This window comes from Giraffa tippelskirchi, chromosome 6, assembly GCF_054371585.1.
Source record: "Giraffa tippelskirchi isolate mGirTip1 chromosome 6, T2T-mGirTip1v1.2.pri, whole genome shotgun sequence".
Taxonomy (NCBI): Eukaryota; Metazoa; Chordata; class Mammalia; order Artiodactyla; family Giraffidae; genus Giraffa; species Giraffa tippelskirchi.
The window spans coordinates 49,754,780-49,778,536 of record NC_137280.1 but is presented as its reverse complement, the minus strand read 5'-3'; the positions used below and the strand labels follow the sequence as shown (position 1 = coordinate 49,778,536).

Below are 23,757 nucleotides of genomic sequence, written 5' to 3'. Positions count from 1 at the left end.
AGTTCCTCGAAATAGTCTAACGAGGAAGTTGATTGAAAATTCAGGTTTAATTACTGTTAAAAAATGCCATGTGATTTATGCATATAAATTTGAAGAATAAATTGAAAAACACCAAAGTTTGAATTTGTCTGCTTGTGTATATATATGTATATGTATATGTATATATATGTATATGTATATATATAAATGGGGAAATAAATTCCTAGCTGTGTTGATCAGAGAAGAGGTATAGAGAACTAAGAACATAAAATGTTTTTATCTGTCCCTGTTGTTACTGCCCTTAGGTAAGGTTTTCATTGTCTCTGCCTGTTGGAATGATTTCCTGACTGGGGATTCCATATTGCCACTCAGTGGTCTTCTTAAAGTCATAGTCTGTTGCCATGGTCCTGTTTAAAGACTTATCAAAATTTCACCACAGTGGATATATTCATAGTGTTGAGTGCCGTTAAAGTGGCTCCATTCTCTCCCTGACTCATCTTTGGCCAGCTTATCCATCTACATTATTTAGGGAATAAGACTTATTTTATGAAAATATAAATATTTTCTGAATATTTTCTTTCATGACCTCAAACTTTCTATCTATATGTAAGATTTACACATACACAGGCTCATATGTCTATCACGCAGTGAACTCTTCTGATTTTCCCAGTTACTTGCTCCCTCTTGTTTATACTCAAGTGTTTTGCTTTGTTCTTATTTCTGTAATTATCCTTCCTAGATTGTCTTCCCTCCTAGAATGTCTTCCCTCCTAAATGTGTGAAGTGCTCTAGGCCAAAGACCATCTTCTTATCTTTCTGTCTCCAGTGACTGGCACTGTATCTGGCATGTAGCAGGCATTCATTAAGTATTTATTGGATAAATAGATTAGGTTAACTGCTAGAATTAAGGAATGAAGAAGTATGGTTGGTGAAATATTCAGATTAATTGAGTATAATGTATGATGCGACGTTTTCTTATAACATCTATGTGATTACATATGCATGTATTATACTTTTTGAGAAGTATAATAATATTTTTAAAATAATAAAATTCACATACACATTAAAAGTATACTAAACTCAACTTTTTGTTGTTAATCCAGTAAGTTAGTTCTAGAGTTTGAAGAACCTCAAGTTCTTAATGGATAACAGTTTCCGTTTTTCTCTGCAGACATGCTGTTAATGGTGAATAATACTTTAACCTTTTTTGTATTGACCTTCTAAGACGTTGTATAGTATTCTCTCTTGGAAGTTTGGATATTTATGAAGTAAAAATTGGTATTAAGTTAGTATAACTGAAAGACTCAGTTATAATTGAGTTGTACTGAAGTGCCCTCAGGTCAGAACAGTAATCATGAGTTTTTTCTTACTGTTGTTCAAACTTCGTTTGAAATAATAGAAAAACAATTGCCCTATATCACAAGGCTAAGAAATGATAATTATAAATGATTGAAATTCTGAGGAAGAATTTTTCATCTTTTGTATATTTGTTTTCAAATTAAAATAAGATTAACTCCTAGACTTTAGCACTTTGCAATTAACAAGTAGACTTTCTAAATTTTGTAATTGATTAGAGCAGCAGGTATTATCTCATTTACCAGTGAAGAAACAAGATTAGAGAAATTAAATGATCTGATGATCACTGACATAGAAACTGGAAGAGTAGAGAATTGAACCTATGTCCTTGATTACAACTACTGTGTCATACCGTGACTTTATACTTTTAAGATCCAGGCTAGTCAGTTTGAGTGAAATTGTATGCATTTGGTGATTAATTTACATTTTAAACTTACATTTTCAAAAGGCAAGTTAAATTGTATTAATAAATACAACTATTGTTGATTGAATATTTAGTGTGTCCTAGGTACCTTATCTTTATTTCTTTCAATATTTGAGAAAACTCAAGCGTTTAAATAACTTGATGTTGGTTTTACACAACTGATGAGTACTGGGTTGGGATTAGATTTTAGATTAGATACCTCCTGGCATCACATCTACCTTATATAATCTCTCTCCAGATTGTATTTCTGAGTTTATCCTCTAGGTAAAGGGTTTGTGGATCTGTTACTTTACAAGTATGTTTCATTATATCCATTGAATTTTATATCAGTTTTTCTGTGTACATATTTTTATCTTCCTATTTCCAGTTAGTTCTTGAGTAAGAGAGAAATACCAAACGTTTCACATCACTTCGTTTAGAGGTCATATATCTTTAAACAACAAAGTGAAACTTCGCTACGAATAAACTATTTTAAAGTGATTATATGGGTGTAAACTGTTAAATTGATTATACCTCATTGTACCAGATTTGAACTAAAAGGTGAAAGATAGTTTTGAGTTATTGTTTCCCATCATCAGTAGGTGGAAATTTTGTTCCCCTTCATTACCCAAGGTACTTTCTCCTAATTGATATTCCACTTAGCAATTAAGAATTTACCTTATATTTGGCAAAACATTTAAAAATATTTCCAATTATAACCAAAGCTCTGCTAGTACAAAACGTGTTTACCGTATCTTTTAAACTTTGAATAGTTTTGCAGTACTTTGTTTTCACTAGAACCCAAACTGAAACCCTAGCCTGACAGGAGACTGCTTAGGTTTTTCTTTCACAGAGCTAAGAAGAAACCTTCTCTTTCAGCTATAACTACTGAGAGAATTAGGGATTAGTTAGCATTGTTCAATCAACTGGACAGAGCAGGCCGTTTATCCGTTGTGCTCACTGTGGACAGCTCTGGAGGTAGGTATGGACAGCCATGCATCTCTGCTGACTAGCCTGAGCTGTCTTTACAAGACACTTGTGATTAATGGAGCACATTTTAAAGTAATTTAAACTTAGTATTTTGACACAATCACTAATTTAGGGGTGAAGTAAAACTCATGATTCAAAAATAATTACATTTAATAAAAATCTCCACACCAAAAGGGTTTGGACCTCGTCCAGCCCCAGAAGTGAAAGAAATGGCAAAAATTTGTTACCTACTGAATCTAATGATACAGGGTTTTGTTTTGTTTTTTAATAGGAATCAGTATAAATAGATAATCTATTAAAACCAGGTTGACAAACTGATCCAGGGACCAAAACCTGTTTCTTTGAGGAAACCCTTGAGCTAGCAGCTTTTTAAAGGGTTATAAAAAGATGAATATGTGACTGCAACCAGAAGCTGTATTTGGCTTGTGAAGCTTAAAATATTTGCTCACGGGCTCTTTAATTTGCTGATACCTGAATCATGTGACATGTATAGACAAATTAGAAACTTGATGTGTAACTGTTGTGCAGAATTTAGCATTTGTGAGGGTAAACAAATAATATTCAACATAATTTATGAGTATGGTTTTGCAAGCACTTCTGTCATGAAGAATGAGCTTCAAAGCTTTTCACTTTGTTTTTCTACTCCCACATCCAGGTGAGGATGTACTGAGTCCAGATTTCAGGCTAACATTCTAAATGAAAACTTTGAAAGTGATTACCTGCATATTCATTCCCTTGTGTGGAATATATTCCACTTCCCTGTGCAATGTGTCTTCTTAACTGTAGGTTTTCCTTTAGAATGAATATCTTATGTCAGTATTTTTTACAATGTAGACATTTAGTAAGTGGTTAGAATAAATAATAAAGTAATAAAGGGAATTATTTTAATAACTTGAAAAAATTTAAAAATTAAGAAAATCTTCATTATTTATATTGGCTAAACTTAGGCTTTCTCAAGTGACTTCAGTATGAAGTACTGTGAATACTTTCAACAAGTAATTTACTGATTGAATTATAAACATAGATGTGTGTATCCATAGCTAATGAAGTTTGCTCATTATTCTTCAAGAATTTTATTTTATTTTTTTTATTAAACCACTGTTGGTGATTTTCAGCATTCCTCAGGCTTCATTTCCTTCATGCTAATATTGTGAGAATTTTTTTAATATATTTTCAGATATGGTTAATAATTATCTAAAAACTAAATCAGTAAATAGTTGACACATATATTTCCAGTTTTGAATACAGTGGAATTGCTTAATATCAAATGTATATAAAGTCTTTTTTTTTCTTTAAATATTGCTAAATGACAGTTGTTTTTTGTTTTTAAGTTCATGTTTAACTGGAAATATTTGGTAAATCTGTGTCTTACTTAAATGCAACCTTTATTTGATTCTCTTGTTATTTTCATTTAATTGTGTCAGAATTACTTCAAAAGACAATATTAAATTCGCTTTCTTATAGTGTACAGTTTTAACAGTTGTGAGGTATATATCACGGATACCTTAATAGTAATGGTAAAGCATTTTAACTTTTAGTAATAGGCCTTTTTAAAAAATAAAATGAATTCCAGGTAGTTATCTATGATGTGATTGTCACACATTCATGTTGATATTCTTTCTTGAGTGGGAAAGCAGTGGCAGGAATAATCCCAAGAGAGTAACAGCCCTCCTCTTCCCCCCTCCCCCCAAATGAACTTTGCTCTGTTACCTTCTCCACTTTGCTCCAGGAAACTCAGAATGTAAAGTGAATAATTAAACTTCAAAATGGTATTGACCCTTGGGAAAGGAATACAAATTGTCTCGACTGGATATTAGCTTAATTTTTTCATCTTGATGAATTTTACAAAATTTAAATCTCTGTTCAAGGCTTTAAAAGTCACACCCTGAATATAGAGTGAAAATCTATTACAGATTGTCCTTTGGGGGAATTTGTTTCAGGCCCCTACTGATACCAAAATTCACAGATGCTCAAGTCCCTAATGGCATCTGTATCATATGACCTATGCACAACCTCCTGTATACTTCACATCACCTCCACATTACTGATAATACCAAATAAAATGTAAATGCCATGTAAACATGCTGCCCATGTGCTAAATTCAGGTTTTGCTTTTCGAAACTTAGTGAAAATTTTTTTTTTCCTGTGTGTTTTTGTGCTGTGGTTGGGTAAAGCCATGGATGCAAAACATGTGGACGGGAAGGCTGACTGTATTAGACATATTTGGGTCACAAGAAACCTACCTTCAAAAGAAATCCATAGACTTGTATTTTTTACATTGGCTAGTTAACAAATTTGAGTTTTTTCTTTAATAAGCTTTGAATTTTGACATCACTGAATGATTAGTTCATTTTATTCAAAATAAAGGCCAATTTAATTACAGTAATTCTGGAAAAAATGAAACTTAACTATTTCTAAGTTAAAATTCTGATCAGAAAGTTGGTAAGTTTATTGTGTAAAATTTATTTTTTTAAATTATTTATTTATTTTTTGGGTGCATTGCATGGCATGTGGGATCTTAGTTCCCCAACCAGGGATTGAACCTGTGCCCCCTCCGTTGGGAGAGTGGAGTCAGCCACTGGACCACCACCATATTGTGTAAAATTTAGAACATAGAGAATAAGAAAAGTGGCACCTGTTACCAACCATTAAGAAACCATTAGAATTTCATTTTGTTTTTCAAAATGAGCAAGGCAAAACTAAATATGGATTTGTATAATGTCTTTTTTTTTTTTCTTCTCGGTGTGAACATTTCTCTGTTTTGTAATAAAAATACAAAATTACTGGACTGGATTCCATCATAGATATACTGTAATTCCTCCATTATTTGGCATCGTTTCTGTGTTCATTTAATCCTTACTCATAAATTTTTTGATACAGCAGTTGCTTAAAATAAAGCTAACAATCAGTGTTTCTGCAAAGTTTTTGTAGAAATTAGAGTGTTTTTTAATTGTCCCCAGAGGATCTGGGTCTTATACAAAAATAATTCCCATCCTAACCTCCCATCTCCCCCCAAAAACCCTGTAATTTTATTATAAATATATTAAAGTAGTCATCTGTAAATTTTTCTCGATAAAATTAGATTTAAAATTTTAATTTTTTTTTTATCTGAAACAGGTACATCTGTTTCCCGTTTATTTAAAACAATTTGATTTTAGGGATGTTCCCCTCCCCCCACATCTTACATCACTCCTGACTGTGATCTTTTGTTTTCCAGAATAACAGCTATCCACCAATGTCAGATCCATACATGCCTAGTTACTATGCTCCATCCATTGGATTTCCATATTCGCTTGGGGAAGCAGCATGGTCCACAGCTGGAGACCAGCCTATGCCATATCTGACAACCTATGGACAGATGAGTAATGGAGAGCATCATTATATACCAGATGGTGTGTTTAGTCAGCCTGGGGCATTAGGAAATACCCCTCCATTTCTTGGTCAGCATGGATTTAACTTTTTTCCTGGAAATGCTGATTTCTCTACATGGGGGACAAGTGGATCTCAGGGACAATCAACACAAAGTTCTGCTTATAGTAGCAGTTACGGCTATCCACCTAGTTCTCTTGGGAGAGCTATTACTGATGGACAGGCTGGATTTGGCAATGATACTTTGAGCAAGGTGCCTGGCATTAGCAGTATCGAGCAAGGCATGACCGGACTGAAAATTGGTGGTGACCTGACTGCTGCAGTGACGAAAACTGTAGGAACAGCATTGAGCAGCAGTGGTATGACCAGCATCGCAACCAATAGTGTGCCCCCGGTTAGCAGTGCGGCACCGAAACCCACCTCCTGGGCTGCCATTGCTAGAAAGCCCGCCAAACCTCAACCGAAACTTAAACCCAAGGGCAATGTGGGGATCGGGGGTTCTGCTGTGCCGCCACCTCCTATAAAACACAACATGAATATTGGAACTTGGGATGAAAAGGGGTCAGTGGTAAAGGCTCCACCAACCCAACCAGTTCTGTCTCCTCAGACTATAATCCAGCAGCCTCAGCCATTAATTCAGCCACCACCCCTGGTGCAGAGCCAACTGCCTCAACCGCAGCCTCAGCCGCCGCAAGCGCAGCAGCCACAAGGACCTCAGCCACAGGCCCAGCCTCATCAAGTGCAGCCCCCGCAGCCGCAGCTGCAGAACCGGTGGGTGGCGCCCCGAAACAGGGGGAGCGGCTTCAACCAGAACAATGGAGCGGGCAGTGAAAACTTTGGTCTAGGTGTCGTTCCTGTCAGCGCTTCCCCGTCGAGCGTGGAAGTGCACCCCGTGCTGGAAAAGCTAAAGGCCATAAACAACTACAATCCCAAAGACTTTGACTGGAACCTGAAGAACGGACGTGTGTTTATAATTAAGAGCTATTCTGAGGACGACATACACCGTTCCATTAAGTACTCTATCTGGTGTAGTACTGAGCATGGGAATAAGCGTTTGGATGCGGCTTACCGTTCCCTGAATGGGAAAGGCCCACTCTATTTGCTCTTCAGTGTGAATGGCAGTGGACACTTCTGTGGAGTGGCTGAGATGAAGTCTGTTGTGGACTATAATGCGTATGCCGGTGTCTGGTCTCAGGATAAGTGGAAGGGCAAATTTGAAGTTAAATGGATCTTTGTCAAAGATGTCCCCAATAACCAATTACGGCATATTCGCTTAGAAAATAATGACAACAAACCAGTTACCAATTCAAGGGACACTCAAGAGGTACCCCTAGAAAAAGCTAAGCAAGTGCTTAAAATAATTGCTACTTTCAAGCATACCACCTCAATCTTTGATGACTTTGCACATTATGAAAAGCGTCAAGAAGAGGAGGAAGCCATGCGTAGGGTAAGAGTACAGTAATTTTTGTGTGTAACGTCTTTTCATTGGGGTGGTGTATATGGATGGATAGTCTTTAATGCCTTGTGGTGTTACATTCTGAGTTTAAGGACATTACCCTGAAGGAAACTGACCACTTAGCTTATGGAACAGAACTCTACAAACATCCCTGAAGGCCTGGCATGTTCCCAAGGGCAACCCTTAACTCTGAATTTGTCTCCTGCCTATTCTTCATACTCCTCAGATGATAAAGGTCTTTGAGTCCTGTTCATCAGAGCTCTGAGTTCTGTATTCGTTATTAAGAACTGGCTAAGGATTCTAGTCACTGATCTTTTAACTTTAATTTTATGGGAATATGTATTTGGAGTTTGAGACAAAACAGCTTTTAAATAAATGTTTGTTACTGATTTTGTATTCATGATAAATAGATATTTTCCCTTAAGATTCCTGAGGCATATTTATAATTTGTGCACTTATAGCATTTGTACAGAATATATTGAATAGTGAGGATCTGACTTTAGCAAGACAGCTTAGAACTGAGAGGAAGTGGACTTAGATGTAAACTGCAGAATTCGGCTTCTGATTCTGTTATTTGCCCTCTGTGAGACTTTAAGGGAGACTGACCCTGAAGTTACACACTGTTTACATTGCCTCGGGTTGGCCAGGGTTTGAACACAGAGTGGGACAGGCTGAGGAATGTTTTCTGTTCCAAACTACAAAAGTAAATTACAGAGTTCTGTTTTTAGGAGGAGAAGAGAATGGATGGAGTAGGCAACTGGCAGATTTTTCCGTTCATAATACATTTAAATTTCAAGTAAAGCAGAGCTCATTAGAAGCTTCTCCAGTAAATTAAGTTGGTTACTATGGAAAGCTTCTATGTAGAAATGAAGATAAAGCAGGAACTTTAACTTATTCTGTATGTAAAACATCAGTGGTTTTTTTCTGTGTGAACCTAAGTATCTTGTGGCTTCTTAGTCTGTAGAGAAGAGGGAACTGTTTCAAATAACAGTCCTCACTGTTCAATAATGTTGGAAATAATGATCCTAAGGCAGTAGTTTCCAAGACTTACACCATACAAATATCAGTTAAGGTGCTTCCTGATAGCGCAGCTTCTTCAATCCTACTCGAGGAAGATCTGAGACATTTGATCCTGGGCCTGGTGTGCAAGCATCTCAGGTGATTCTGGTGCTAGTGACCACCGTGGTGAATTTTGAATACAATTCAGCACAATACAAATGACTGTGAAAAGCACTGCTCAGCCTTACCAGTGAATTGCTGAATATCGTTGAGTTTTCTCCAGGTTAAATGTGGGAAGTGAGGGAAAAAGGATCAAGAGTAGCTTTTTTGAGCTCAGCAGTTGAGTCTGTGGCCCCACTGTGAGCACCTTTTTACAGAGAGCGAATCAAAAGAAGTGATTCCGCTTTTCTCTCCCACCCTTTTCTTTCAGGTCACCCTTGTACATATTCTCACATTTCTTCTCTACCCAATCTGAAAATTTATCCTAGTTTTATTTTTTTGTTATATAATTGTCTCAGGAATTATTTATGTTTTATAATCATATATACAACAAAGATTTAAACTGTATATTTTTAAACTTAAAATTTTTGCATGTAAATTGTTTCATGGCTTACTGCCAAGTCTTTTTATAACATGTCTAAACCCACCTTTGACATTTTAATTTTAAATCTAACTTATTACCATCATCATTTTTTTTTTTTTTAGGAAGAATAATTTGGTAATTATTAAGCGCTTCTAGATCCAAAAAATGCCTTTCTTTGGCCATGATATGTGAACAACAGTTTTATCTGGATATAGAAATCTTGGGTCACAGTCTTTTCATTCAGGCTTTGTTTTATAGTTTTCTATTTATAGTACATTATTTATAGTTTTATATTATGGAGAAGTCAGAGACCAGCCTAAATTTTCTTTCTTTGGAAATAGCTGTTTCTCTGTGTGTGCACAAAATTTATTCTTGCAATGTGAACATGTATGTGGAATGTGTGCAATGTGGGTGTCTCATAATTTTCCTTATTCCTTCATTTATAGGCCAGGTTTTTTTTATTCTCCCTAGTAATGTCAAAAAATAATACGCAGTCTTGGTCCTTCAGTGCCATTGGTTCTTATCTTTATTATTGTTCTTTGCATTTGGAGAATTTCTCAAAATTGAACTTCCATGTCATAGATTTGACTATTGACTGTAATTTGTAAGTCTTTCTGTTCCTCACAGACAGCAGTAGTTTGCTTACATTATCACATCCATGTCTCCTTTTATACCTGTTGTTTTCTTACCTGAATCCCTTGTTTCAGAGTCCATCTTGATTTTATTGAGCACAAAGATGACTGTTGAAAGCTTATTTCTGCTTCCTGTAATCATCATTTTTAGAAACTCCTTCCTCTTCCATAGCTTCTTTACCTTTCTCTTTTTAAAAATTAAAGTACAGTAAAGTTGAAGAATACCTTTTGCTGCCTCTTTCTAGTCAAGTGCTCCCTTCCCCCTTCTAGTAAGTAATTCTCTGATCTTTTCTCTGTCTCTGTAAGGTATTTTCCATAATTTCACATAAATGAAATTACAGTGTGCGAACTTGAACACTGGAGTCTCAGCACTGTATCTTTGGAATTTATGTTTTGCCAATCAGTTCTTTGTTCCTTTTATAATTACCACCATTCCATTGTATGGATTTACCACAGTTCGTTAACCAGTCATTCTTTGAAGAACATCTGGTTGCTTTCAGATTTGGAGAATGTAAAGCTTCTATAAATGTTTGTGTTGTATATATCCTTAACAAAATTAAAAAAAAAATCTTACAGTGAAAGTCACTTTTTTGGGGTGTACAGTTCTATGAATTGTAACACATTTGTAGGTTTGTGTAACTACCACAATCAGGGTATAGTATCCCCCCCTAGATTATCTTTTTCTGCCCTCTTCGTCTTTTATCTTGCCCGTGTCTATCTGAACTCATTATAGTTTTGTTAGTGTCTTTGTGTGTGTGTGTGAAAAAAATATTTTACTCTGGCTTTTTTTTTTCTCCTGTCATTAAACCAGACAGAGATCATCGGGACCAGGTAGTTGTCCTGAAATAGGTTTGTTTTTGTGTGGCGCTTTAGTGCTTGTGTTAGTTGCATATTGTCTTTCCGTTGCAAATGTGGAGATGAGAGAGCCATGATGTATTGGGTTGGCCAAAACATTCGTTTGGGTTTCTCCAGAAGATGTGATGGAAAAACCTGAAAAAACTTTTTGGCCAACCCAATATGTTGTTACCAGTTAAGTGATTCATCAGTGAGGGGTAAGAAGGGAGAGCCAGCACAGTGGACATACTAGTAGGTAAAATTTGACTTTCCTTAGACTTTGAAACCACCATGTCAGGAAGTCATTTCCCCCACTGATTAACTGTTTGGTGTTTGGGATATCATGTATCCTTGCCATTTTCTTCCTGGTACGGTTACTCATTTGTGTATTTCCTCTTGGATATGCTTGTGTTTGCACTCTAGCTTTCCAGCAAAAATTGCTTGCAAATACTGTGGGCATCCTAATGATGAAGGATGTGTGTTCCTTGTCTGTTCTAGTCCTTTTTGGCTCCATCAGAAAGGACAAATCAGTGGTGTTTGCTAGGATTTCCTTTACTGGTTATGCCTTTTTTCTTTTTTAAATAAAAGGAGTGGCAAGTCATTATCCTAGTATTCACTTTTAATATGACACCTTCTGTCTTGTATTCAGCTGAAATTCCTCAAAGCTTCTGATACCCTGGAAGTCACACTTCCCCAGGTGACCTTGGGTAGAGTAGGGTTTCTTAAATGACACATGAGAATGGAACTACTTGTAAGAGAAAAGACTGATAAAAATTTGCCTGGATTAAAATCTGTTCAGCAAAAGAAAGTTAAGTAAGTACTTAAAGTAAGTAATACTTTAAAGGAAGTAAAAAGACATGCTAGGAACTGGTAGGAATTTAACATAACTGACCAAAGACAGTTATATATAAAGAACTCCTGTGAATTAGTTTAAGAAAAAAATAGTCCCATACAGAAATGGGCAAAAGATAAGGATAGTCCTTTTATGAGAGAGGAAACAAGTATGACTAGTAAAGTATAAAAATGTATTCAGTCTTAATTCAGGAAAAGAATTAAGAGTTAATTCAGGACTATAATGAGAAAATATTTTACATCTAGTCATTTGGTAAAATTAAGAAAATTGATAATAGCAAGTATTGGAGGGAGTGTATACCAACAAAATGTCTTACGTGTTTGCACATGGGAGCATTAAATTGATATCACCATTTGGGCAGGTAGTTTTGCATTTTCTTAACAAAGCTGAACATTTCAGTACCTTACAATTCAGCAGTTCTCCTCCAGGATATGTACCTAAGAAAAACTTCCCACATATCCCAGAATACATACAAGAATGTTCTTAGGAGTGTAGTTGATAGTAGTAAGTAGCAGGGAACAACCTAAATGTCATCAGCAGGAAAAATGCTTGCATAATATGGGTTTTTTGAGAGTACATTTCATACATCATGGCTCTTTACCCCAAAAATGTATCGTGTATATTTTCTGAGAATAAGATTATTCTCTTAGTAACCATGATATTCTTTCAGTTGGTCCACAGCATCCGTTCTGGGTTTTTTTTAGCTCTTTTTTTTTTTGTAGTATACGATCTAGGTTAAGATTGGAACAATCCAAGCAATTTTGAATAATAAGAACTATTTTAGAACATTTATGCTAACATGACTTCAAATCTTTGCCTTCTCCAAGTTTGAGAAACTTTTTTCCTGTACTTTCTTTTTTTTTTTCAGGCAGAGAAAAATTTATTATAAGAAGAAAGAGGGTGACTGGCTTTAGAGAGAAACCAGTGCTCACCCTTAATAGCCAACCAACCCTCCTTAGTTTATCTTTAGCCCGCAGCTGGGGTCTTGTGATCACGGGCAGGTTTTCCTGTACTTTCTAATAGAACTTTTGTAATTTAAAATTTTACATTTAGTTTTGTGGTTACTGTAATTTCCTTTCTTTTCTTACTGTGTTTATGTTTTTCTTTAAGTTGTTGAGCCGACTTGTGGTAACAGGCAAAAAGTGTAAAGAGCTAATTTCATCTTATCATCTTTTTTTTTTCTGGACTAATTTTTTCTTTCCCTTCTGGTTATTTTGGCAGTGGAGGAATTCCCCACCTTTCTTTGCCAGCACAGTACCCTATGGAGGAGCCGATCACATATATCCTGTTGGGTTATATAAAACTTGGAAAGTTCTGGTTATATAAAACTTGGAAAGCCAGATTTTCTCTTTTATAGTGAAAGGGTATTTGTGAAGCTTAAAGCTAAAGGAAAAATTTATGCCAGTGTCATTGTAGTATTTGTATAGTTCTTCATTCTTAGATTTGAACACACAATTTTGATATATTTGATTAAAATCAAGCCTGACAAGAAAAAAAAAAAAAAAACAGGCAAGACACATCCTCTAAAAGAAATAGGTAATTCAGAGAGCAGAAAGTAATTTATAAAACAAAAGTTGATTTGTTAAGATTCATATGTAAAAAGAAGAAAACCAGAAAATGTTCTTGTACATGAAAAACACTATCAAAATTTAAAAAAAAAATCTTTTTAAGCAAGTGGATTAATACAATGTTAATGTTTTAGTTCTGAAATTTTAAATCAAAGAAATTTCCAAATGTGGAGCAACAGTGATGAAAAATACAAGGAGTGGAAGACATGGTGGAAAGGAGATCCACTGCCTCTAAAGAAAAAACAGTCAGAGGGCAGAACAATTAAAGAAAACTTTCCAGAGCCAAGAGATGCATGTTTTCAGAATGAATGGGCTCACTGAGGAACCAGCAGGATTATTTAAAATTTTAAAAGAAAAAAAAGGTAAAGAGACAAGCTTTCTGAGCAAAAGATTATATGCCTACTACCTATAAGCTACAAAGGAAGGAGAGTCAGACTGCTATCAGAATTCTCTCATCTACAACTCTGGACACATACACGAAGTCTGATTTTGTTGTGTAGGGGAATGGGGCATAGAATCAGGCTCTTGAAGATGAGTGTTAAATTATATCAGTGAGGGACGAGTGCAAAATAAAATTTTCAGGTGTACAAGAGCTTAGCTACATATCCTTGAAAAATTGAAGAAGTATTTCAGCAGAATGAAAAAGGAATTCAAGAAGGATGACACCTGCTAGCTGGCTACATTGAAATAAATATCCTTCTGTAGAGACTATGCGTTTTGAGTCAGACAGTCCTCATTGTACAGAGTGAATCTCAGGGCTGTAAGCATCTGCCTGCTCTGTCTGTTAAATGGCATCATGGTCTTTGAAGCCTGACAAAGACATGAGGCCTTGGTTGGGAAGCCCTGAGCACTCTTGGTTGGAGTTGCTCTATGATTCTAGGATTCTTTGCTAAATCCTTAGCACCTAATGCTTGGCCTATAGTAGGCAAGGTCAAGGAGGGTCACTGGAATTAAAATAGAGTGAGTTCTGTTGTAGAGAAGAAGAGAATATAGCATTCACTGTGATAAATTGCTCATCATATACAATGGGAGGGCTTCCTTCATACCCTAGTCAGTAAAGAATCTGCCCTCAGTGCAGGAGACCTGGGTTAAATTCCTGGGTTGGGAAGATCCCCTGGAGAAGGAAATGCAACCAACTCCAGTATTCTTGCCTAGAGAATCCCATGGACAGAGGAGCCTGGCAGGCTACAGTCCATGGGGTCACAAGAGTCGGACACAACTTAGTGACTAAACCACCACCACCACCATACAATGGGAATCAGTAGTGTCTGAAATGGCAAATCAACAAATGTATATATTAGTATGCCACCTATAAAGTTACAGTGGTAGCCTGTCAGAGGAAGTTAAAATAGAAAGGATTTGAGGAGGGTGGGGAGCTTTACTTTCTTTAACTTGCAATTGTATATGTTACTTCTAACAATAAAGCCAGTGTGATTGCAAAATAAAACAAAAAACTGCTAATGTCTGGAGTATATTTGCCCAGTATAAATTTGAGTCTGCATAGCCATCTTAACTATTTAGGTAACATTTTACTGAAATTTTACCTTGTTATAATGACTGCATCATTTAACTTCTACTATATTCTTGCATTCTTATAAGTCCTTATTGATCAGTAAACAGACTGAGGTGAGATTTTTAGTTTAATAGCTTTTTAAATTCCATATAAGAATAATTAGTGTTATTGAGTACCCGTAACTTTGGGGTGCACTTCTAAAATATGATACTCTTTCCTTAGAGATGAAGCCCTGCAGCTTAAACTGAAACAAGCAAGACATAATTGTAATAAAATCCCTATTAGTTTCGATTTCCAGAACAGTCTGTATATTTTAGTCATTTATGCTATTTTATATTGTTGAGTATTTCCAAAGAGTAAGTTTTAGCCCCTGATAGAAGTTTTTTCACAATTGGAGTAATTTTGATTCTGAGATAAGATGATGTTAGGTCTGTTTCAGAGTAATCGGGTTTGTGTTGATACAGAAGAAATTACTTGAGCAGCAGGTATACCTTTGTCAACAGTAAACATTTTCCTGACAGTTCTATACTTCTTTTTCTCAAGTGGAACATTTAGTTTAATGCTTTCTCATTGTCAGATTGTAGTTGTTAACTGTTGTATGGTTGAAGTTGTCTGTTAGTGAGTTCATTATTGTAAACAGAAGCCAACTCAGTGTATAAAATCCCGCTTTTCATTTGGTCCTCACTGTAAAAGAAGATTCTCTGGAAGATAGGTTTTGGCCCAGGATGTATCATACTTGATAGAATAAACTTACATATTTAAGTGAGTAATTCTATGATAAAATCTTCAGTGGTCTGATCCTCACTGTAAAAGAAGATTTCTCTGTAAGATAGGTTTTGGCCCAGGATGTGTCACACTTACATTACATATTTAAGTGAGTAATTCATATGTTAAGATATTAAGTGGTCTGAATAGTCAAGATGATTCCATTTTTATTGTAGTAATACTCTTCTGAGCTTGATAAATAACTCATATCTATTATGGTGTGAACAGTCATCCATAAATTGAATGGTATTTCAACTGTTTCTTTTTCTTCAGCAGCAAATGCATGATTACAGTCAACCCTCCATGTCCACAGATAAGAACCTGTCGATATGGAACCCATGGATACAGAGGGCCAGCTACTGTGAGGGCCTTGAGCGACCTTGGATTTTGATATCCACGGGGGTACTGGAACCACCTCCCTGCAGCACATAAAGTAAAAGACCTAGGATGTAAAAAAGCTACACGTGAACAGTTTCACTTACGAATGACAGTCTGGAATATAAGTTTATTATTTTCATTTTATCATAGAGTCCAAAACCTCACTCCAAAATAGGGTTGCATATTGATTCCTCTGCTTGTTTTTAAGAACTTGTTACTGGGTCCCAGATAAGTTCCCCCGCACCCCTCCCCCCACCAGAATGCTAGCATTTATCTTGTGCTAGTCATCCTTTATCACCATATATTTAGATCCTATGTGTTCTTTTCTTAACTGTTCCTTATTCATTCAACAGATAAATATTAAAGGTTTACCAGTAAGCCACTTAAGGTAAATAGCCCTTGCTTTGTAGAACTAAGAGTTTTGGGGAGAGACAAATATAATTGTAGTAAAATTTTGTAGTTTTCACTGTTGAAAACTTCATGACTCTTACAGATTTTTGTTGCTGAGTATTTTATATTTTTTTCTGCTGTTATAATTTGTATTATCAGTCTTCCCAGTTGTTTGCTACAAGGTTATAGAAATGTCCTATATTGTGTGACCTTGCTAAATTCACATATTAATTCTAGTAGTTCTAATAGAACATCTTTAGGATTTCCTGCCTAACAGTCATATCATCTGCCAGTAGAGACCATTTTATTTCTTTTTGATTTTTATGCTTTTTTCTTAAAGTTTATTACTTATATAGTATTACTTAAACCTAAAGATAATTAAAAGGAAGTAAGTCATTTACCTGTAATGTTTAGCTGATGATCCCTCTGAGGACACTAAAGAAAACTTTTGTTTTCAGCTCTCTCCTGCCCATAAGGGTAGGGGAGTTCTTAGCTCATCTGTTAAGCTATGTCAAAAAGACATGGGCTGGCGAGTAAACTTCCTCCCAGAGTTCATCTCCACAGGCAGAATTCTAGGTGTTGGTCTTGAGATCTCCAGTGCCTTCACTGAAATCTGGGTGGGGAAGAAGCTGTCAGATATTTGCATCTGCTTGGTTGAGACCTAGCCCTCTATTCTTGGAGAAGAGAGGGAGAAGGGATTTCTCTGCAGACTGTTTTTTTTTTTTGAATTGTCAGTCGTTATTAAAAGTAAAAATTGAGTTCTGTGAATCACTTTGGAAAGTTTGTATCCTAAAGATATCTGAAGTGCTGTTTGCTGAACCAGCAGTAGAGGCTTCGTCCTTTTCCAAGTCTGCTGGGCCTTGGCTCGTTTGTGTAATTCAGGTTTCCTGTCCCCCTGTGTTACTTCATACAACACACTGGGACATGTAATTATGACCTCAGCTGTGTCATATGTACCTGGTTTTAAAACAACACTGAAAGTTATATCACTGATAGATAGCTCATTATTTCTTAGTCTCATGTTTTTAGTGGTGTATGACTAATAGCATATCCAGAGATTTCTCATATTCAAATATTTATTTAATACTGACAGTATCAAGCACTGTTCTAGATCTTGTCATATAAATGTGGGGTACTGGAGGGTTTTTGCCTAAAGCAGAGGTGTTGATGACCTTGTAGACTTCAGGAGGAATTGAATTTTGTTGAAGGACGTTATACCATGCTGAGGACTTGCAAATTTTTATACCCACCCTGGACCTTTTCTTCTTTCTCTAGACTCATGTATCTGATTGCCTATGTAACATCTTCACTTAGTTGTTTTCATAAGCATCTTAAATCCAGTATGGCTTCTGTTTCTTTGCCTGCCCCAGACCTGCTCCCCGTTTGTAGAGGGCCATTGTCCTCCAGAATAATTTGATATTTCTCTTTCACACTCCATATCTAACCAGTCTGTCGGTCAGTCTTGTTGGCTCTGTTTTCAAAATATATCCTGAATCCAAGCACTTCTCCTACCCCTGCATCCTTCATTATTATCATTACCGTGCTGGAGGATTATTGTGCTGTCCTTACTGCCTTCCTGTACCTACCTGTGCTCCTCTCTACACTTGATTATCATCAGAACAGCCCATAAGAGACCCTTTTGGGAGAAGTGAGACTGGATTCAGTTTTCTTATGCTTTTCTGAAGTTAGTATCAAAGTATTACTAACCTCAAAATACATCAAGAAATATTCTCTCTTCCTCATCTCTAGTTCTGGGATAATTAATCAGATGCATTTATGAAACCGTGAATCGGGTCGTTTTTATTTGGGGGTAGATTTTTAATTGTTGGTTAAAGTTCTTTACTTTTTATAAGTCTCTTCAAGTTTTCTTTTTACTGTTGAATTTGTTTTGGTACATTGTATTTAGTAAATTATATTTTTAGCAAGTTGTTGGTATTGTCTCAAACATGTTTGGCACATTGGCATTTGCAACCCTATGGACTGTAGCCTTCCAGGGTTTTCTGTCCATGAGATTCTCCAGGCAAGAATACTGGCATGGGTAGCCATGCCCTTCTCCAGGGGATCTTCCCTACCCAGGAATCGAGCTGAAGTCTCCCACATCACAGGCAGATACTTTACTGTCTGAGCCACCAGGGAAGCCCCATATTGGTGTTATTAATAGTATTTAAAATTTTTGTTAGCTATATCAGTCTTCATATTATTTATGCTTTCTTTTTTTAAAATGAGTCTTTCTAGAGATTTTTCTATTGTTAGCTTCTTTTAACCCCCTCCCCCCAACACCGGTTTTTATTTTAGTTTTCTTGTGCTGTCTTTGTCTTTTGTTTTCTGTTATTTTCTCCTGGGTCTTATTTCAGTTATTTTACTTTGGGGGACATATTGCTGCTCGTTTCCTAACATACTGAGTGGATGATGAGCTCATTTTCCAGCTGAAAAATATATATATTTTCAATTCAACACATGTAAATTTCTAAGTGCTTTTTGAGGGCTTAGATTTAGTGTATTGCACTGATGTAAAAACTTTGGAATTTTTGTTATGGTTTTTTGGGAGACTTCTAGAAGTGTTTTAGAATTTCCAGTATGGAAAGATTTCATTGTTGTTGTTACCTGTTTGCTATTAAAATTGGTGTCAGAAAAGGTGATCTGTATGATACCGATTCCTTGGTATTTAGATTTGTTTTCTGGTCTAACATGTAGTTCCTTTTTGTGATTGTTCATTGTGTATCCTGCTGTAATTATTTGGCTCAGTTTTCTGTTTTCTGTATATTCATTCTTTATTTTCACCAATTTGTCATCTTTATCAATTACTGAGAAAAATGTGTTTAATTCTCCTACTATAATTAAGAACCTGTCAGATTTTCTTTGTAATTCTGACAACTTTTAATAAATGTAAAGTTGTATTTTTAGTTTAATACTGTTGTAAACTCCTTATAAAATATGTTTTTCACTCAATATGTGATTGTTTATCTCTAACAATGGTTTTTGCCTTTAGAATCCACTGTATATATGCATATATATCCACTATATAACTATATATATCAATCAAGTATATACAGTTGATTGAGTAAGTCTTCATGTGGCTTGTTTTTAACTTTTCTGTCTCCTTGTGTTTAAGGTTAATTTCTTGTAAATCATTTTTTAATACAAATTTTAGCTCTTTTGTGTTTCTGTTGATGAACCTACATGTTTTGATTGCTTGATGTAAATGTGTATTTCTGCAGCTTTATATTTTGTGCTTTCTCATTAATCATCTCATGGGGAAGAATGAACAGTGAGCCATTTGTTACCTCCGGTGTTTTATAATCTAGCTGATTACAGCAGGCTTCACCATTTCTTGTACAAATCTGTTTCCTTCAGCTGAGAAATAAACTTCCTTTATGTTTAGGCTGATTTTTTTTTTTTTTTTTTAAAGCTTTAGGTACCTTGTAAAATTAGACTATAACTTCCTGGTTCCCAGTTATTATTTTTTTCTAATTTTTCTGAGTCTCTTTTTCCTTTATGTTGTTGGATTTTTGTTTTTGTTTATCCTTTTGAAAATTAGCTCGCTCTGTGTCTGCTTTCATTTTTTATTCTTTAATTTCAGAATATCCCACTGATACTCGTGGGTGCATAAGATAGTTTATTTGTAGTTATTTGTATAGTAGGACATTTATTTGTTAAACTTTCTGTATTAAATAATATTATTCAAGTTGTAGAAATACACACAAATGAAGGAAGGGCTTTAGTAACAAAGAACTTCAGGTTGTCTGTAAAATTTTAAATAGTCTCCTAATGTCACAGAGGATGGGATATTAATTTGACAGTTTTCAAAGTATGCACATATTTTTATAGAATCTGTATTACTCATGAAAAAGGAGTAGTGAAACCAAAAATGGAGTCTTAGGATATATTAGACACAAGTGGCTTTCAAACTGTGGTCCTTGGACTGGAAGCATTAGGATCACTTGTGAACTTGTTAGAATTGCAGGCTCAAAGATAAGTATTGCAGGTGAATATTTGATTAGTAACCATCATGAAAACATCACTCAGTTTAACTTTTGTTCAAGGGATTTCTGCTTTCTTAAAAGGAATTATTAGTAGTAAGTATTAATCTTTATTCATATGAAGAATTATGCTGAATGTGAGAGTATGATATGAAGAAATTAACACTAAAAGCTTAATTTAATGCAGCTTTAATGCACCTATTTTCCTTCCCTCCTGACCTTACCTCAGCCAGTAGTTCTCAGATTGCTTCATAGGACTTACAGTCTGTTTGATACTTAACCATCAAGAACTCATGGAAGGGGCTAGAAAGACGTTTATTGTAGTAGTTTCACCTAAACAAAATTCTGTGGGAAAATAGGGCTGTGGAAGGGACCTATAATCTCTTGAACTGGGTCTTTGTGTTTGGAATTGTTTATTTTAAAATGGCTTGTGGTACTCCCACTGAGGTGTGTGTAGGTAATAGTGAATTATTTTTAGCTAACTACTTGAATTAGTATTTGAAGAACTTTTATGAACATGGTTTACTTTCTATGTGCATTTAATTTAAATTGCTAAATAATGATGATATTTCCTTAAAGGCCTTTGTGTTTTTCTTTCAGGAGAGAAATAGAAACAAACAATAACCCTATGAAGATGTCCTGTTAGAATTACAACACTAATGATGTAGACTTTGGAAATGCCTAATAAGTCAAAGAAGACGTTATTAAAGCTTTTTTCTGCTTAAGGTGACATCTTTGAACTCTAACAACACAGAATTGACTCTTCTTGTAATGGTTTTCATCAGCGCGTCTGCCCTTATACTCTCACCAAACACACTTGAGAACTGTAACTCCGTCAAGCACTTTCTGTCCTGAAGCTTTTACCAGTATCTGCTGTCTTTTGTAATTATGCATCCTAGCTAAGGCACAGAAGACTGAATGAATGCAAGGATTCATTAACTCTTTGAATTTGTTAAATACTAACAGTTAACCATTAGAAGTGGTTCAATGATGTAAGAGTCACACTGCTTCAACTTTTTCTTTGTTGTAGTTTTTAAATTGTCAATTTTTAGCTATTTGACAGATTAAAAGCAAAAGAATCATGCCATACTTAGTCCTGGAGTTCAAGTCTAAATGTTTATGTGAAAATTATTGTAGTAAACTTTTAATATGGCAAAGCAACCTTAAGCTCTATTTTAGCCAAATGAAACATAATCTGAGATTATATTAGAACATTTCCCTTGTCTTCAAACTGTTTGGTGTAACAGAATATTGATATGCAGCTTGGTGGGTCTCACCAGTTAATGCACATTCTTCTCCCCTCCTTCCCCCAATAATATGTATACTGAAAAATGTGCATTTGTCTGAGGAATTATTTTGTTTGCTACCACTTAATGAATCTCAAAATTTTGAGTAATGTACCTCAGTCTAATCAGACTTTTTATGACCTTTATAACTACATTTAAAACCCTTAATTCCTATTTCTGGGTGTTTGCGAGCCTGATTGCTATCATGAAGTAAAAATTTATTACTCTAGGTATTCACTAGCTAAATAAACATAGTTCTCGTTTAGCAAGCATATATTGTTCCTCAACTCCTTTCTCCGGCTTTTGCAGTGTCCTGGCATCCTTAAAATATTTGAAAATATGGCCTTGATCCATGGATTAAATCAGTATCTAAGTGAATGTGTTGATGTTTTATTGATCAGATCTATATAAATGGGAATACAGCATATATCTGGGTATTCTTATAGTTATCTTTTTAACATCTTATTTTTTTCATTAATGACATATCAATGTTAATTTTGTATCTTGAAACAAATGGATTTTGTATAATTAAACGTGTCAAGCATCTGTATTACCTGATTTGATGGCATATGGTTATGAGATAATGTACTGCCCCTTATATTACGGTTCCAAAAGGAGAAAGCTATGTAGAAAGATACATTAAGGATGGAAATAGCAATATAGTAGATTTGAATACCTTGATGTTTTGCATTACTCCACTTATGTTTACATCATGTTTAGAAATGTTTTCATTACTATGGTCTTTGGTCACTTCAACTCAAAAATTTAGTGACAGATATTTCTTTGAGGCTTTCATTTATATGATTTTTTTTTTGTACAATATTTTCTTAAAATGTACAAATACTGTATTTAGGTGAAAAAAATACAGTATTTGTGGATAAACTGTAGTGACTTCACAGTGCTTTGGTAGTCCCAGCATAGTTATCAGTGTTTACTGAAGGGAACATCAAAATATTAACAGAGTATTACAAAATCAAGACTTTCTTAAAGGAAAATTGCACCTATTTTACCTTTTTCAGAGTAAGCCATGAAATCTTGTAAGATATCTCTTAACTATTTATAATGAAAATTGGTGTTTGGGTATTGTCCCCGCAGCGGCGTTCCACATCCCTTGGATTATATAGGTCGGACGGGTCAGAGAGGACCATTGTCACTCTGAAGGTCCTGTGGGAAAAAACTGTGCAGGAGTGACCTTGTAGAAAGGCTCTGAGTCCTCTGAGCTTCTCTTTTTCTTGGTGCTTTATTAGCAACTCTGAATATTTTTTATAAAACTAGTTGTTATATTATTCACAGATGGAAACTTGTTTAATTTGCAGTAGGTTTCTGTGTAAGAAATGTCACAGAACACTCAGCAGGCAGGCTGATTGCAATAGCAGACTCAGAAGTGTCACCTGTAATTCTACTCGTGGTGAGGAGTTCCTCCCAGTGCCTTTAACCTGGATTTCTAATATTAAGTGAAATGGGTGCAGCATTCCTTTGGGAAAAACGAAAACAAAACTTTTCAATCGGTGATTTTTTTTTTTTTTCCCCACATTTAAGTTTTCTTCAGAGTACTTACTTTCTTTCCCTTCTTGGTCTGTCAATGTAGAGCAGAATATTTTTCCTCTTAAGTGAAAGGATCGCAGGTTGTCTCATTAGCACAAGGAATGGGAGGTTTGTTAACTCCCGGGACCTAGAAGGGTGAGAAACTGGGCTCTTCAACAGGAGACTGACCTGATGTTTTGAGCAATCACAGATTGAGACATTATTGGCCCAGTCAACTCCTTGCCTAATGTTTTTCCAAGATCTGGTTTGAATGTTTCCTAATTAAAGTTATCTTATATGGGTGTTTTATTTTGAAAGGTATTATATAGTTTGTATATTTAACAGTAAGGGGGAAAATGTAACCAAAATTAGTATTCTTTCTCTATACATATTGGTACTTGAAGATTCCTTTCAGAAGAAACCCCAGCCTTTTCCTGAGTTCAATCCTCGTTTTAACTTAAGTGAACTTTTTAATTCTGAAGCTGTGTTCTTTTTGAATACCATGCATGGGGGTTAAAGCTGATGTTAAAACAGTTTGCAATAAAAAAAAAAAAAGAATCAGCTTAAGTCATTTAATCATTTCAAGTGCATTCTGCATCCTATAAACATAAGTTTGAGAAATTTAAGAGAATTGTGTTTCATTAAGTTTTGCGTATCTTTTGTTATGCCATGTAAATTCCCTTCTTTTTCATATGATTAAAGAAAGGTTATGATAAAATGATTAGTTCATTTACATTCACTTGTAGCAATTACATGAGAATTTGAATTTTGTCGTGTTTGGGTTTGTTCATTCCTGTGAATGATGGTACAGTTAGGTGAGATTTTCTGTTATGGTACCCAAACTCACCATTTGGTCCTCTTTAATCTTTGAGGGTTTCAATAAAAATTGTTCACTCATAT

General features: G+C 35.3%; 1 protein-coding gene and 1 long non-coding RNA gene across 51 annotated transcripts in view; one reads left to right on the top strand and one right to left on the bottom strand.

The window, feature by feature from the left end:
* YTHDF3 (YTH N6-methyladenosine RNA binding protein F3) overlaps positions 1-23,754 on the top strand; it is a 33,381-nt gene extending 9,627 nt beyond the window's left edge. For 9 of the 50 annotated variants that reach the window (XM_081504314.1, XM_081504313.1, XM_081504305.1 and 6 more), the window contains 2 exons: positions 5,945-7,543; positions 20,648-23,754. In XM_081504314.1, the coding sequence (XP_081360440.1) occupies positions 5,963-7,543; positions 20,648-20,671 (1,605 nt within the window). In that variant the 5' untranslated portion in view covers positions 5,945-5,962 and the 3' untranslated portion in view covers positions 20,672-23,754. Of the gene's footprint in view, positions 1-5,944; positions 7,544-13,155; positions 13,384-15,572; positions 16,066-20,647 lie in introns of all 50 variants that reach the window. The other 41 variants (XM_081504312.1, XM_081504298.1, XM_081504292.1 and 38 more) reach the window with 14 other exon arrangements.
* LOC145511303 (uncharacterized) lies at positions 14,644-16,945 on the bottom strand. Its single transcript, XR_014057778.1, has 2 exons — positions 16,469-16,945; positions 14,644-15,338 (listed from the first exon to the last, which is right to left on the bottom strand). It is a non-coding gene; the product is annotated as an uncharacterized LOC145511303 (long non-coding RNA).
* Positions 23,755-23,757: the final 3 nt, after the last annotated feature.